The sequence below is a fragment of the Podarcis bocagei genome (genome assembly GCF_964188305.1).
Source record: "Podarcis bocagei genome assembly, chromosome: 6".
Taxonomy (NCBI): domain Eukaryota; kingdom Metazoa; phylum Chordata; class Lepidosauria; order Squamata; family Lacertidae; genus Podarcis; species Podarcis bocagei.
This window is the reverse complement of record NC_138130.1, coordinates 66,926,927-66,943,932: the sequence shown is the minus strand read 5'-3', so window position 1 is coordinate 66,943,932 and position 17,006 is coordinate 66,926,927. Positions and strand designations below refer to the sequence as shown.

The window sequence follows — 17,006 nt, the reverse complement described above, 5'->3', positions numbered from 1 at the left end:
CTGTTGTTCTCCAGTACTGCTGATCAAGGGGAACTTCTAAGTTATGTATATTCAGGCGAATTAGCATAACTGATTGGTTGTGTGTGTCTCTTCCTCCCTATTAACAGCTGCACAAAGCACACAGCTAGTCTAATTTAGCACAGCACCTAAACTGGCATTGTACATTGGTTAAGAATATAAGCTATATGCTGGAGATCCCTGGTTTGAAATCTCATGAATTTAGGAGATAGGATAGGAGATAGGAATTTAGGAGATAGCCCCAGCCTCCTATCTGAATTCCTAGGATAATAGTCCCTTGCAGGGCTTTTGTTAGAATTCCATGGAGAGGGTGTATTTGAGTACTGAAGACAAGAGCTGCATTATAGTTTCTACTATTAATAACAGGTTTGTGGTAAGGCAGTGATGTGACTTCAGGTAGGAACTAACTAGATTCAAGCAACTGAACCAGTTCACACAACCTCTTTGTTCCATTTGGACTGAAACCCTAAACATGCATAGGGCTGACTTCTGAGTAAATAGGAATAGGCTTGCACTGAACAACTATTGCAAAGAATCAGTGGTGAGGTCTAGGGATCCTGGAGGCAAGGTCAGAGGTTGCATGGTTGGGCCCCTGCTGAGGCCTGGGATCCCACTGCTGTGTGCCTGTTGGCCCTGCTGCCACACCTGTTCACCATTGTTGCCTGCTCATCTACCATCTAGTAAGTGTGTGGTGACATCAGCAATAATAAGAGAGCAGCTGCTCCTGTGTATTTGTTCACCAGCTTCACTCTGGAGAACCCACTGCGAGTCTGTGTAGACAACGCTGAGCTAGATGGACCAACGATCTGACTCTGTATACAGCAACTTCCTATGTTTATATGATGGGAGATGAGGAACAGCATGTCTTCCAGGAACCCTGAGGCTCAACACCCTCCTTCCCTTTGATGGTAGCTGCAAACGACTGCAATCCCATCTGGATTTGATTATTAGTTTGGGCATGAAAGTCTGGTAACTATTTTTAAAAAACCCACCTGTGCTAGCCTTTTCTCAATGGGGAATTGCAGTGGGGGAAGGATGGTAACTCAGTGACAGAGCATCTTAATTAAAGCATGTCCTAGGTTTAATCCCCAGCATCTCAAGGTAGGGTTGGGAGAGTCCCCTGTCTGAAATCTAGGAAGGCTACTACCAGTTGGTGTAGACAAACCTGAGGTTGATGGACCAGTGAGTCTGACTTGGTACAAGGCAGCTTCCTTTGTTCCTATACCAGGAACATAGTCAACACCTTCACCCATTTTTAAAAGCAGACACAGCATCTATACAAATCCTTTTGTAAAGTGAGTAAATTAATGTCTTTAATGAGATGTCTTTACTTGTTGAGCTGCTGTCAGCTGCTTTTTTTAAAAAAAAACAACCTCATACTAAAAAAGAAAAAAAAACAACCCTAACAAACTTCTAAAAACTCTCAAGCTTTCTGTTTGTGGAGCAAAAGGAGGTGTGTGTTTCAACTAGCTTGCCAGCATGTGGACTCCGAAAGATCTTATGAGCTTTGCACTTCCTGTGGAGGCAGGGAGAAGAACAAAGCCAGTGAAGGTGCCTTTTCTTTTCCTTTTCTCCACTATCTGCTAAATTGTAGCCTCCAGCCTCCCCCCTGCCCTGCGACCTTGGGGGGAGCAAGATGAAGTGTAAAGGAATCCTCCTTGCCACCATCCTGCAGGCATGGACCCCAATTACAGGTAAGGCTAGCTTTTCATATTTTGGTAGGAAACTCCTTTGAAAGTCCGTTCTAAATGGAGGCAAGATGACGCCGCTGTTGAATATGATGCTCCCCTTGTACCAGTAGGGGAGTCTCTGTTTGAGCCGTATGTGCACCCTCTTAGTTACAGCTAGCTATGCTCTAGTGGGAAAACTGCAGCCCCATAATTAGTTTTTAAAGTACAGCATACATTGGCGCTTTGCGGGCTGGTGAGGAGCACGGGTGGCATAAAAGATAACGAACCATATCTGGAGGTGTAAACTACACTGTGGCCTGTTGGCGTCTGCATGCAGAGGTGGGCAGGAAAGAGTATCTCTGGAATTCATGACCACCTGCTAGTTCCTCCTTTGCCCCTGCAATCATCCGTAGGAGAGTTCTGTTCCTCGTGATGGCCAGACCACAAAGCATCCCAATTATCCCCTGGATGTGAACCATTGCTGCTGTTCTTGAAACTTGGTTAAGGGAGGAGCTATCGGATTCCAAGTTGTTAGGACTTCTAAAGAAGGACATATTGCTCCCTTGGTGGGGGAGTCCTTCTCCAAAAGAAGCTGGCAATGGTCAAACTCTGAATTGATTCAGACATTGGAGGGAAATAAGGAAGCAGCAATGGCGTGTTTGAATATATAGCAGCTGCTTCTATGATTGGACTAAGATGCTATGCACATTTACTTTGTTCTTAACATAGTGGGGCTTGCTTCTGAGTAAGTAAGATTGAAACCATGCTGTATGCTTTCATCTTACCCAACTGTTTCTATGTCTGGGATGGAAATCCAGCAAACATTTCACATATTTAGCACCTCTGTGACTGCAAACTTGTGTGCTCTTAACCTGAGCGTAAGGGTCATTGATCACAGTGGGACTTGCACGTCTGAATAAACAAGCATGCACAAGCCATACAAATGAGCACAGATGTATGTCCTAATTCTGTGCTAAAAGAAATCTGTAAACTTTGGTTTGTGTTTCAATATCGGTTTCCAAAATGTTAGTTTGCTTCAGTTATACTTCTATGGTTTTCTGAGTGATAGTTAGAAACTTTCTTTCAAAGAAAGCACCCAAAGCTGTTTATTCTTCTGCTTTTCTGCTCAAGATAAATTCCCAGCAGAAGTAAAATGTAAAATAAGTTGGAAATATTAAAGGTAATTCTAAGTTTAGCACTGGAAGGTTCTACTAGATTTTGTGATAAAACTTGCATTAATTGGCCGCCTTTCAATACCTCTATACAATTAATAGCATAATAAGGACTTTAGTTACACTAAGCCTAGTCTGATGCTTAATTTGCGTGTGAAATATTTTAATAGCTATTAGCTATGAAATAGCACATATTAGGAGACCCATATTAGGCTACGGCACAATGCCTACTTTGTAAATTCTTTTCTTTCTCCTTACATATACTTCAAATATTGATAAAATAATCAAAAGTGAACTGGTTGAACCCACTCAGCTTTATGTGGGAGCTGATTGCATTCCTAATGGCATTCCTATATGGTATAATGCGGTTGAGATATTTGGTATAGAGAGCCATGAAGGACCCAGAGCATTTAGAAAGCTTTTGAGGGAAATGGAGCATATTCACCGGGCTCTAGATAGAAGTTATTCCTAAGCTAGATCTTTATCTATTTTAATTTGTATTTATACACACACTCACACACAGAGCTAATACAATATTACAGCTGTGCAATTTTGTTTAAAGTATCTTCCCTGATTGGATACAGCAGCTTCCACAAATAGCTTAAGAGAGCTATGTTTCTATCTTTGCCAAATGTGCCCCCCCCTCGAAAGAGGAGTTGGTGTGTGTGGGGGGGAGGTCTGTGCACAGACACACTCCATATTTCCATCCAGCTCTCTCTCAATCCATTCAGTCAAGTTATGTGAACTTTTGTGCTAAGGCAACTCAGCTGAATGGATTGGGAAGACTGGATATCATACTTAAAAGTAGCTTGTCATTCTGCTTACACACACACATATGGGCATGCTGAAAGGAGGAAAGCTTTGAACGCTTTGGGGATCTCCTGACTCCTTCCATGTGGGCACATTACCTGCACAGGAATAGAGGATACCCATCATGTGTATGGACATTGGAGGGAAATAAACTACAAATATCCGGAATACAAGAAGTTATTTCTTCAGTCTTTTCTAGTTTCACTATTATTATTTATTTAAATGCACTATTATTTAAATATTATTTATTTAAATTATTATTTATATAAATGTATTAATATAAACATAACTTTCAAGAGAAAACGGTTTCCAGAACGGTAGTATTAATATCATAACATCCATTTAGTCTAGGGTTCATGTCCGATAGTCCTTGACTGAAAAAGAAATATAGCTACAAGGGCACGTCTCCCAATAAACAATACAAAATGAATGATTTTTGTCAGCATATAACTGTCATCTACATTAAATAACAAAATGGAATTCGACTTCCATAAACATGTATTATTTTTGTAGACCCCATGCTGCTAAAATATATATATTCCATTCTTAATATCTACTAGGTCTCATGGTACATCATTTACTAGCCAATACATTTACTAGCAGATGGCTTATCAATATATTTGGCACACTCGTCATCAAAGCAATTTGGTAATATTGCTATTTGGACCTCAAGAAGAGAGCTTTTTGTTTTAAAGGTATGTTCCATCAGAAATGTTTCAGTGGTCAGAGACCATCTAAGTAAAATTTTTGCACTTTACTCCTAGGCACACTTTAAATTGGTCTAAGTATTAACACCATTCTTACTGCTAACCAGTCCAATTTATTGTCAATTATTACCAATGAATATATTAGTATAGGGAAATACTAGCCATTTTTTCTTTTTCGAACGTGGCCATAAAGATGAAAAACCATTAAAAATAAGGCCTTGGAAACAGTCCACTGGTTAAAAGCTAAACAGGTAGGAGCCAAGGGAAAAGTGATACGCCAACAAGACTATATCCATTTATCTCTGTGCATGAAGTTTGGTGATTTTTTTTTTTTAGTTCATTTTGAGATAAAAGCTGCTTTGGAGCAAGGTACAGCACAGGTAACTTTGGAAACATATAAACAGTTTCTGATCAAAAGAGAAAGCAAATTAAGGACTGAAAACTATGCAATGTTGAAATGCATGGCTATGATGAATGATTTGAGCGTCCATTTCACCAATCCAGTTTCAGGCACATGAACTTGATAATCCTATACTGTATGGTTATCCATCACAGGGAAGAAGTTCCATTCCTGCAAGGATTTTTTATTTTCTCTATCAAGGTGTTAAGCAGAATCCGTCTGTTTGTTGATTGAAAACACATCTACCTATAGCATTGTTTGCATAAACGATGCATAGGCCTATAATAGACCTTCATTCATTGGTAAGTCCGACTAGCTCCACTGGTGGAGGCGGTATGCCTCTGAATACCCGTCCCTGGGCATCACAAGTGGGGAGAGTGCTGTTGTACTCAGGTCCTGTTTGCTGGCTTCCCATAGGGATCAATATGCTGGACTAGATGGGCCTTTTGGGCCTTATCCAGCCAGGCTCTTATGTTCTCAGTGATTTAAATTTCTTGGTGTTGATAGAACACATGGCAGTTTTCATTATCATAGCAAGTTGCTAGGGTCCACATACTTTTTCAGTCGCCTGGTAGCTCTTCTAGATGGTTTGATGAGTTAGTAGTTTCCAACTCAATTCCTTTGTAACACAAGATACACAGGAAAGCCATACATGCCACCTGTAGCTTATGTAGGCAAGTCCAATACCAGTAAACAGCAACATGCCCACAACAACTGCTGCCACCATCGCTATTAGGACTTGTTTTCCACCCTGTGTTCTTTGAAGACACGCAAGTTTGCCAGCATAGCTGTCACAGCCACCTGCATTTAATGCCATTGTTTTCGAAAAACTGACTGCAGAAAGCAGCTTTGCGTTCTTGTGTTTTAAATTACACTGAAACAAATGCATCAACGTCCTTCAAGCATTCGGAATTAGTACAAGATGCCCCCAGATTGCAACGTTTAAAAATATACTTTTTAACCATGACCAATAATCCAAAAATGTCGGTATCCGGTAATGAGAGTAGAAAAATAACCTTCATTTATATGAAGTTTAGTCTCATTTCGCTTTCCTGAAAGGTGATTAGAAAAATTGTATGAAAAGAAATACATTCTTGCTCTTGGCTAGTACGTATATGGTTGAATCAAAATTAAGGGCCTGTCTTTGTGAATATTGTCTTGTTCCCAGAAACCACCCTCTGGTTTGGGCTGGGAGGGTCTTAAAAGGATTCAATCCTACTTGCGAATGGTTTCTGTTGCTAAGACAATTGAGTCAACAGTTTTGGTCCTGCCAGCCCAGTTGCCTTATCAACAAGAATGTTTGCTCCCTTCCACATACCAATATGGACAAAGTGTGCAGCCCAGATACTTCAGCTATAGAGTTATTGTCCTCTCTCTAATTTAGAATGAAGGCGAAGCTATGCACTCAGTGACATAAATATGTCACAGTGCCATGTAACTCATAACATTTCTTATGCAATTCCTGATTGGCTGGCGCTACTCAGAATTCCAAGGAGGAAAAAACCTTGTTTTTCAAGGAACGTTGTGAATCCCTCCCCCAACAAAAAAAGTTCCCTTTTTGTTTTGAAAATGTATGTGGGCAAAAATGCCTCACAGTCCAAGCCAAGGTAGTCCCTCTTTATTATGTTTAATAGTAATAATTCATTAATATCCTTTAAAAATGAAATTCAAATTAGGATTATTATATAGGGATTATCCAAGATTAAACAGAATCTACTGTTGTTCATTGTGTGTGGAGGGCACTGAGAGTGTATTGCTCTTGAACACTCTGTAACCCACCAACCCTGCCAATAATGAGAGATGTTGTATGCATACATAAGTGGGGGACCCGTAGATGTTCTCGGGGGCTTGTGATTAGTGTGCCAATTGTTAAAATCCCCCCAATTCCCCCTCCTCTTACAATTCTTCGGTTTGCAAAGGGGCAAACTGGAAAGAAGTATGGCTGACGTTGAAATTGGATGTGTATCATCTGAGCCCACTCCCTCCCCCCTGCTTCCCTGTTCTAATAGACTACGGTGAGCACTTACTCACAGCTCTTTGCTGCTGGGAGATTCCAGGGGGTTTGAATGCAGCGGTGGGAGGGGATCCTGACTCCACCCTCCACACTGTTTGTCTTCCCTGCTTGACCCCACTGTTTGTTGCCTTCCAAGTCCATGTGCTGATACCCTACATTTCAAATAGATATATATAGATTAAACGACACACACCATCCCTCTCCCCATATCCATTTAATATCTTCTTTCACTTTCCTTGCAGGTATGTGTGTGAGGATTTTGATTATATTACTAGTCTCTAGAGAATCAAGATAGCTCTTGGCTGACATTTACCATAAATTAAGCAGTCATTTCTTCTTCTGTACAGCTTAACCTCTGTAATACTGTGAGACTTGTCACAAGGCATGGGACTAAATATGTTAACAAAGATAATCAATAATATGCTTATTGTTTTGGAAATGTTTATCAGTTCTGCTTTCCAATTATCAGATGTTCTCCATTGATCATTGTCCGTTCCCTGTTTGTATATATGAATGCTGACAGGAAAATCTGAAAGACTTTAATATTTATAGCCATTTTGCACCTTTTTATGCACAGTGATTTCATTAATTCATAGCAGGCTGTGAACTGGGACATTGATGCATCAGACAAAAAGAAGCAAATTGGGTAGCTTCCATTAATGGTTTAGCAGGTAAACTTCTATGTATTTTCTGTTTATCAGCATAATCTAGCAAACGTGTTCTATTCAGACACTGATAAATTCCTAAGGAATGAAGCAACATGTTGTTTTCCTTGGCGTTATCCGGGCTAGAAAATGGGTCAAATAGATAAAAATTAACAACGTATGCCACATTCAAAGCAAAACAAAACTCAATTTCTATTTGTGTGCCTTAATATTTAATATTTCTAGCACATGTTCTTTATTTAAGTTTAGAGTGACACAGCAGAAGTGGACAGCGGTGTGTATTTTATAAAGAAAAGAAAATGGATTTTGCTTAGGAAGAGCTGTATGTGTGTGGACATGCATTTTTTGACATTACTTAAATGAAATGTGTAATTAAAAGTTATGTTAGGACTTCATAATTTCCCCCCTACAGTAGTAACTTTGGATCTTTCTCAAGCAGAAGGCCAGTACTTGTTTTTTAAATCCGTTAAAACATCATATTTTGGTTTGCATCCTTTTGGTGCTGTTGTCTTTGGAATTATTATTTTTTTCATTAATAGGATGCAAGTATTTAAGAGGAAGTTCAATCACAGTTTAAGGGTTGTGCTGTTTACACATTACCCAGTGTGTTGGCTTTGTATTGTGTGTCCCTCTGGGAACATATGACATGGAAGAAGCCCACATGATGGGCTGCTTCCACACCATGTATGCACTGTATGAAGGCACTTCATGTAAGTACACAGTGTGCTGTGTAAACACACAGCATGGCTGTTCCATGTGGGCAGATGCTTTATACATTTGCAGAGTGGGAGAAATGGTGGCTTTCCAAGAACCCAGAAGGAGTCTGAAATGTGGTCTGAAACCAGTAAGCAGTCTGAAAATAGCTCTCTTGCTATTTTGAAGTGCAAAAACAAAGGGATCTTGCTGTTTACCAGTACAATGTGCCAGAAAGGCAGAAATATAAAGAGAGAGAGAAATATTGTGAGAGAGCTCTATAAATCAGCAGTGCTATCTATCATCTATCTATCTATCTATTCCCCCTTTCCTCCTGAAGAAGCCCAGGTGGAATTAAAGTTTAATGGAATTCTAATGGTGTTTTTCAAGGTACTGAATCTGGAACTCTGCATACTGTTTCTCAGGTGCTCCAAACTCTGTTATGAATTCAGGTTGTCTTGTGGTACCATTAGTGGTGCTTGGTGGGCAGAAGGCTGAAAGGCCAAAGTAGTTGCAGCCAGAGCCAAAGGAGGGGAGGAAGCTGACAGGCAATGCTGCCACTCACTGGGCAGGGTGTTAAGTAACCAGGCAGGCAGGTGGAGGTGTCTAAGGGAAAACTCAGGTTGGTGGGGCAGGGTCCACCTAATGGACCAGTCTCCACTGGGTGCCATAAAGATTAACAGTGCATCTGATGAAATGGACTGTGGTCAGTGAAAGCATCATAAATGTATTGGTGTTTAAGGTGCCAGAATTCTTTGTGCTGTTTATGATCTTGAGCAGCCATGCATAGGATTTAATGCTGCTACGATTTGCAGTTAGGTCCTCCTGAAATCAATGGGACAAAATTTATCTATTTCTCCCAGTGTGGGAGTATGGAAAGTAAAAATGTCAGAAAGATCTGATCTGTGCACATTGCAGGGGTGTAGTGATTTATGTTGCTGAAATGGTATCATCATCATCATCATGTGAAATGAATGCTAAGTTCCTAAACTAGGAGTATGGAGTTGGACCAGGCTTCCACACCTCGGCCCTCCAGATGTTTTGAGACTACAATTCCCATCATCCCTGACCGCTGGTCCTGCTAGCTTGGGATCATGGGAGTTGTAGGCCAAAAACATCTGGAGGGCCAAGGTTGAGGAAGCCTGAGTTGGACCATCTGAAACATTGGGACATACTTTTGAGTAAAGATGCACAATACTGCACTGTACGTCTTTTAAAAAGTACATTTCAGAACTTAACATTTTAAATACTTTTGCTCCAGAATTGAATCTCTGCAGATAGCTAGCCAGCCCAGGGTCTACTATGTTGGAAATAGCTGCTACTCCTAGGAGCTTATATACGGTATCTTTTAAAGGCACTTCAAGGAACTGAAGAGTTGAGTTTACAATACAGTCATACCTCGGGTTAAATTTGCTTCAAGTTGAGCGTGTTCGAGTTGCGCTCCGCGGCAACCCGGAAGTAACGGAGCGCGTTACTTCCGGGTTTCGCCGCGTGCGTGCGCAGACATGCCGTCGCTAGATATGTTTACCTCTAGATACGAGTGGGGCTCTAGAACGGATCCCGTTCGTATCTAGAGGTACCACTGTATAACGCTAAGTGGATCATCAGGCTGACTTAGTTCAAGCCAGTTTTATTCTTTGAAACACCTGGAAAAGACGTGGAGTACCACTGAAATGCCACCTTAAGAAGGTGCAGCCAATATAAAAACTATGCTGGAAGATATTAGACAATAAAACGGGTGAGGAACCTTCAAAATGGGGCCAAATGTGAGGACTCTGTCCAGCACCAAGGACTCTCTCTAGGTCACACCCCTCACTTGCTCTGCTGTCCACCCTCCTTGTGTGCGTTTACCTGGCTGGAATGTGTTCTTGCTCTGCCTGGATGGGGAGATGGAGAGAGAGGTTGTGGAAACCTTTGGTTTTTGCATGGTTGGAAAGTAGCGTTCTATACAAAGGGTTGTCTCTGTGATGAATGACCCACTTCGAAAAGTGTAGTCAAGATTGGAAGGTTCAGAAACTCAAGCAAGGCCAATTCCCATAAAAGCATACAATAAAGTTTATTAAAAGCCAAGCTCTGTAAAAATGAAAAGCTTCAAACAATTACACAAATTGTTTGACTGCTCAGAGGTAAAAACAAACAAACATAACTATCTTATCTAGCTAGCTGACAGAAACACATGCACGTAAATCTTAGCTGGCTGAGCGGCAAAGCAAAATACAGTGGTACCTTTAGTTATGAACTTAATTCGTTCTGGAGGTCCGTTCTTAACCTGAAACTGTTCTTGACTAAAGGCATGCTTTCGCCAATGGGGCCTCTTGCTGCCGCTGCGCCGCTGGCACACAATTTCTGTTCTCATCCTGGGGCAAAGTTCTCAACTTGAGGTAACTCTTCCAGGTTAGCGGAGTTTGTAACCTGAAGCGTTTGTAACTTTATGGTACCACTGTACCTTCTAGGTCTGAACAGGAGCTGACCTTCCATGAAGAGAGAACTGTTTATGCTCACCCCAGGTTTTAAGGGAACGCTGACTATGGGCCTTCACCCTTTCCTCCCAAAGGAATTAGCACCTGCTCCCATCACGTATCTGATTACCGTTCGACACTGGCCTTGAGGCCTTAATGAGAGACATCTGTGTTTAAAATCATTATTCCTGGAGTTCTAACAAATTCCCACACAATCTGCATGCTAGTCTTAAAGGGAGAATATCACCACAGCCTCAGCCAATTTTGCTTCTGGCCCCTGCAACCTTGCAGAGTTTGCTCTCTGCACCCCTGCAATAAAATTCGCTTTGATTTGATCACATCCATACTGTCATTGCAGAAAACAGGTCAGTGATAATATAGATAGTGCCTCTAAATAGTATGAAAAGTCTGCCCAGTTAATTAATGGGATGTACGCAGACAGGCATGCTTTCTTCTTCAATTGGATTTAAATGGGTCAGCCAACAGTATAAGCCAGCCACCTCCTAAATGAAGTTAAAATGTTTGTAGCAGAAAGATGCATATAATCACAGCATAAGCTTTCATAGACTAGTACCCTCTTCATCAAAAGTATATGCAGCAACAGACTAAGATGTTAACCCCTCTGGAAGATAGCTATAACAATGCATAATTCTAGATAATTATGTTTTGTACTTGCAAAAACATTGTAAAAGTATTAATTGCATTTTTACAGTTTTGGTCTTTTAGTCATCGGTACTTGATTTTTCAAATTTATATTTCTAAGTAATTTGTATTTTGGGTTGTGGGTTTGTTTTTCCCTCTTTCCTTACTATGGCACATGTTTACTTTAAAATCTATTAAAATGAAAAGATCACAAGTACACGTGAATCAGCAGATTATAGGAGAAGAGAGAATCCTCAAGTGCATTAAAGGCTGTAGGGAAAATCCAGAAAGTTGATCATGACCTGTTTTCGTTTCAGGCATTTAATGGAACTAATAGGGTTCTGTGTTGAGGCAGAAGGGGAAAGAAGCCAACACTTGCAAATGTTCCTTCTAACAGTTAGATGGAAGTTTGAAAAGATGGGCTGGTGGTGAACTGGTTTGTAGTGAAATACTAGTGCCTCTTGAGCCTGGATGAGAATATATCAGATAGGCAAAACACAGAGAAGTAGCAGGGTTGAATGAATTTTCTCCATCCCTCCTGCAACCTCTCAGAATGGAGGTTAAAGCTATGCATGTGTGTGAAGCTGTCAGCAGCGGACAAAATAATTACCTGGCTGCCTGGTGTTCCTTAGAAAGCTGGCATGTAGGACAGATAATCCATTAAGTCAAAGGGTGGTTTAGACTAGGGAACTGGAGAGATTGTTCTGCACTTCTAGGCATAGCCACAGAGTTCAGAGATATCTTACCATTGATTGATTCATATTTTAAAATTATCCTGTTCTTCTTGTGCCCGTGTACCGGCCAGGGCAGCCACCAACCCCTTGCACGGGGACACAGCTTTCTCAGCCAAGTTTCTTTCTCGCATTATATGGAGAACAAGCATGGGGAAACTGTGCCCCCCCCAATGTTGTTGGATTGAAGTATCCACCCGCCTCACCCAGCATGGCAAATGGTCCAGGGTGATAGGAAGTGTCCCCCCACAACACCAGGTAGGTCAGAAGTCCCCCATCCCTGACCTAAAGTTTCATCAAGGTAGAGTCTAAAGGACAATGACAGTCATGCATAGCTGTAAAACACAACGCACAGTGCAGGCTCCCTAGACACACCGAGTCAAAGTAAATGAGTGTCATGCCACTGCATGCGCAAACTAAGGGCATGACTGTGAGATACCATGTAGTGCCTTATAAGAATCTAATACTTTTTTTATAGAAATGGGTGCAGACACCTGTGCCTTGGCCTTTTTTTTACTTTCATTTAAGCTTCACTGCAGTTCTTAGAACCAGCCATTTCTCTGAACGTGGGACAGTTAATGAAGCAGGATGTTCTTGCTCTTTGGGCAGAGTAAGTGTGAATTCAAACTTGTCTTGCCTTTTTCTTTTTTTAAAAAATGAAGTTATATGGCACAAATGCCTTGGCAGTAATTGAAGCACTGCAAGGAAGGGAGATTCTGACTGGAGCTTGTATTGTCAATCCTAGTGATCACTGGTAAATCTTATTCAGCGTATCAGAAAGAAGAGATCCTGTTTTCAGAGTGTGTTCAACGCATCATTCCAGTAATAATAATAATAAGAAGAAAAATATTTATTAGAGTGTAATTTATTGTATATTAATTTCCACCTGTCATCTGCTTGTTGGTACAACCTGTAAAAGCCTCTTTTTTTTGGTAAAAGCCTATTTTTTGTGTCTTCATTTAGTTCCCCATGTCATAATTATTATGAAGTGTGGAAAAAATGACCCGAGATCACCTGTGGCATGTGTTGTGCTGCAGGGGAAAAGAATTGTAACCAAGAATGTGAATTGTTTTTCACTCAGTACTTTGTTTACTGAGATGGCTTAGACCCAGGTCTCTGGCTACTTTCCCCAAGAGTCAGTGGAAAGTGTTGGTGCTAGTAATCTGTTTCACAGAAAATGGATGACAAAATGCATTGTCATTTCAAGTGAACCCACCCACACTTATCTGGTTAATCCAAGGTTAACCCATCTATTACGCCCATTTGGTCTGCCCAGGGAAGCTTGTTGTCTTAATCTCGTGTAATAACTGCTGTGAAGTGAAGCTGGATCTGACAGCACCTGCTGGTGGAAGTGACAGCTTCATTCTGCCAACCTGGAAATCTGGGGTGGGGGTGAGCAAAACAAGTAGAGATGGGAATGCTAGGAGTTCTGCTCCTCATGCCTGAGTGTTTCGTGGAATTAAAGGTTTATTTAGAACAGTCAATATCACAGTGGTTTCACCCCACCGTACATTTGCTGGGCTCTGCCTCTTTTACCTTTTCCTTAATATACCCCTCGGCTTTCCTTGTGCAATTAGATGTTGACAACGGGTCTTTAATTAAATTTGCTGAAATTAAAGTATACATTAAAATGCCAGTTAATATTATAAGTAATAGAGGAAAAAGAGAGCTTGTTAAACTGGATTCTGATATTTTGAATTAACAGTATGTAATTCTGCTCCTATGTAACAGTATTAGACTCCTGTTATCTATTCTAGTCTAATAGTGTCTTGTTGTTTTTTATAAGACATGAGTTAACCAGGGTATTTCCATCCTGGTACTTGTTTAGCCATTCTGTTCTACTTGGTACAATATTTTTGCTGAGGTCAGTTCTTCTTCGTCCTCCAGATTCTTCCTCATGTTCTTTGTTTCTGAACTGATTTCTCTGTAGCAAGCAGTTAAGATCTCAGACTCATGAAGGCGCTACTCTTCTTCACACTTACTTGCATGCAAGCCCCATAGGACTCCTTTTTGGGTAAATATGCATTGGAGTACACTAAGTGGCCTTTAGTCAAGCTACTTACTATTTTAAGAACATAAGAGTCCTGCTGGATCAAATCAGTGTCTAGCATCCTGCTTCTCAATGACCAACCAGATGTCTCCAGGAAGTCCATGAGCAAGGCTTGATGGCTATAGCTGCCTTCTCATTTTCCCTAGGAATTGGTACTCATCCCCCCCCCCACCCCGAGCTTTCATGACTCTGTCACTGCTCAAAGGAATTTGTTTCTGTATGTGCTTTCTTAAGTAATGATCTCATATTCCTGCTAATTTTTCCTCGGGTATATTAAAGAGGCCTATGTTTCTTGTGTTATTTGTGACTTGAGGATGCCATCATCATTTCTGAGTTTCCATACTGACATGTTGAGTTAGACCTGCCTTGGCCTTACTTGCATGACCAACTGAGATATGGGCATGTTCTACCTCCACAGATGGAGGCAGTGTGCCTCTGAATGCCTGTTGCTGGGAATCACAAATGGGCAGTGTTGTTGCACTTGGATCCTCCTTTTGGGTTTCCCACAAGCATCTGGTTGGCCACGGTGAGAACAGGATGCTGAACAACATGGCCCATTGGCCTGATCAAGAAGGCTCTTCTTAGGTTCTTTTGGCTGCCCATTAGCCAATTGTTATGGTTTCCATGTATTCTTTTGAATTACAGGATAGGTGTGTCTGAAGAATTTATTATGAGATGTACATAGTTTGATTAACCCAAGCAACATCTAAAATATTTGGGTAGTTGAAAGAAGCACTATTTGCACAAAGCTATATTTATACTCGCACAGCTCTCAGGATGGGAGTCAATATGAATAAAAGTGGTATTTTGGTTATCAGAGGGTTTGCTTATCCTTTTGATCAAACTAGATGGCATGGTGCCAGGTACGAACATCGTGTGAGAATCTCCAAATGTGCTTCACATGTTTGACACACGTGGGTGGCTGTTTGATGTGGCAGGCCGGTGGCAGGCTCTTCTCTCCTCCACACACCTACATGCCTTCATTTACAGGGTTTGAAAAGAACCCAGCACCTGCAACAGTGAATAGAGGGCTCTGTTCACAAATTTGGGAGTCCCCAACATGTAAAGAGAGTCCTCTGTACAATAACAGTTGTTTCAATGAACACATGCATTTGTGGGTTGAACCCTGGCCCCTGCCGCTGCAATGTTGCACCCTCCCAACACACTTTCATTGAACATGTGAAGAGATACAGTGGATAAGAAAAAAAGAATCGATCAATGGAACCATTTCAAAGGGAGTGGCAGGGATACAAATTTAGGCTGTCTGTTCTTTTTAAAGGTTAAATAAACCCTTTGTGTAGTATATTTTTGTGAAAAATGATTGTGGGTCTCTACATGCTTTCTTGAATGTAGAACAGCTTACCGTATTTTTCGCCCTATAGGACGCACTTTTCCCCCTCCAAAAATGAAGGGGAAATCTGGGTGCGTCCTATGGGGTGAATGCAGGCTTTTACTGAAGCTTGGAGAGCGAGAGGGGTGCGCACTGACCCCTCTCGCTCTCCAGGCTTCAGGAACACATCCGCAGCCTAGGCAGCCCTGTGGGAGGTCCCGCAGGGATGTCTAGGCTGTGGATAGCAGCCTGCCGCCCAGCGCGAGGGGCGCCCTGAAGCAATTTCTGCTCCCTTGACTTTTCCCCCTGGGAATTCTCTGAGATCCCTAGGCAGTTATACTATCCCTAATTTCTAACCATGGTTGAGGGTTAGGAGGAGGCTGATCAATTGACTACTTCTTCCCCCATTGCACACAGGGCCCTGCTGGGGCTTAACCAGAACTAAGAGTTCTTTTGGCAGGCGCCAAGATTTTCCATTGCTACAGCTGGCCAGTGTATGCTTTTAATCATGATTTGAAACCAGGGGTTGAAGCTTGTTAAAACTTGTCAGTTTTAGGAACTTGGCCCTTAAATAATGAAGGGACCTATTGTTCTTAGTACTAGAAATTGGGGGGAAACCCTTGGCCCATGACAAATTCTGCTTTCAGAAAGAATCGCAGGAACAATGGTGTGTCCAAAGAACGCATGGAGGGGCATTCTGACCCTCCATGTATTCAGTGGAATATCAGAACAGAGCACAATGCTCTCTATGCATTTGTCAACCCTGTACAAGGCTGTATTTCCAATTATGCTTACATAGCTTGTACATGTAAGCTTGAATTGGAACTTCTAATTGAGTGCATGAAGGTCAGGGAAAGACCAGCAGACACAGTTCTGCTCCCCACCCACATCTCATATAAAGGGCTAATCCTAAATACATAACTGAGGATTGATTGTGTAGTTCTGTACTGCATACATTGGATTTTATGCATGCATGTGCTATGCATATACACTTTGCCCACATGCAGCTGTGTGACAGGACAGGACTGCCTAGTGAGTGGGGTGGGAAGGTGCAGTGTTATTCCCCACTGTGTGTAGGGAGAAGATTGCCGGCAAGATCTTCCAGACTTGTTCTTTTACCAGCTATTCCTTTTGAACCAATACCATTGTTGCTTTCTTTAATCTTTTATAGCAGGGGCGGCTAAGCTCTGTACTAAAGACTGGTCCAGGTCCCCCAACAAAATGTTCTGTCCCCTCCAAGGCCCCACCAATACTTGGCAGTGGTGGCAAATGTATATTTTTAAAAGTAGACACTGTTTGGGTAAACAGAGAAGCTGATTCCTTTCTGCCCATCCCAGAACCCTGGTGGGGATGGAGATTGCTCCCTTTCATCATTAAACAGATCATTAGATGCGCAGAGAGAAGGCATTTGCTCCCCCTCTGCAGCTGATCTGCCCTGAGAGGGTAACACTCTGTGTGTGTTTGAGAGAGTGGGGTGGCCACAACCATTTCTTGCATGCCCCCCCTGCCCCCAATGGTTAGCCAAAGGAGAGCTTGGCCCTCAGACCAAGAACTGTTAGCCATCTTTGTTTTATAGGTTGCCGTATCTGCATTAAAAATGAACCAACTCTTTTCCTTTACCTTTAGTAAGAGGTTAAACTGTGGT

The 17,006-nt window shown here is 41.7% G+C and overlaps 1 protein-coding gene across 1 annotated transcript in view; it reads left to right on the top strand.

The window, feature by feature from the left end:
• Positions 1-1,466: 1,466 nt before the first annotated feature.
• Positions 1,467-17,006, top strand: part of CD247 (CD247 molecule) — a 44,261-nt gene continuing 28,721 nt past the window's right edge. The window contains exon 1 of the mRNA XM_081199724.1: positions 1,467-1,712. Coding sequence (XP_081055850.1) covers positions 1,655-1,712 — 58 coding nt within the window. The 5' untranslated portion in view covers positions 1,467-1,654. The remainder of the gene's footprint in view (positions 1,713-17,006) is intronic.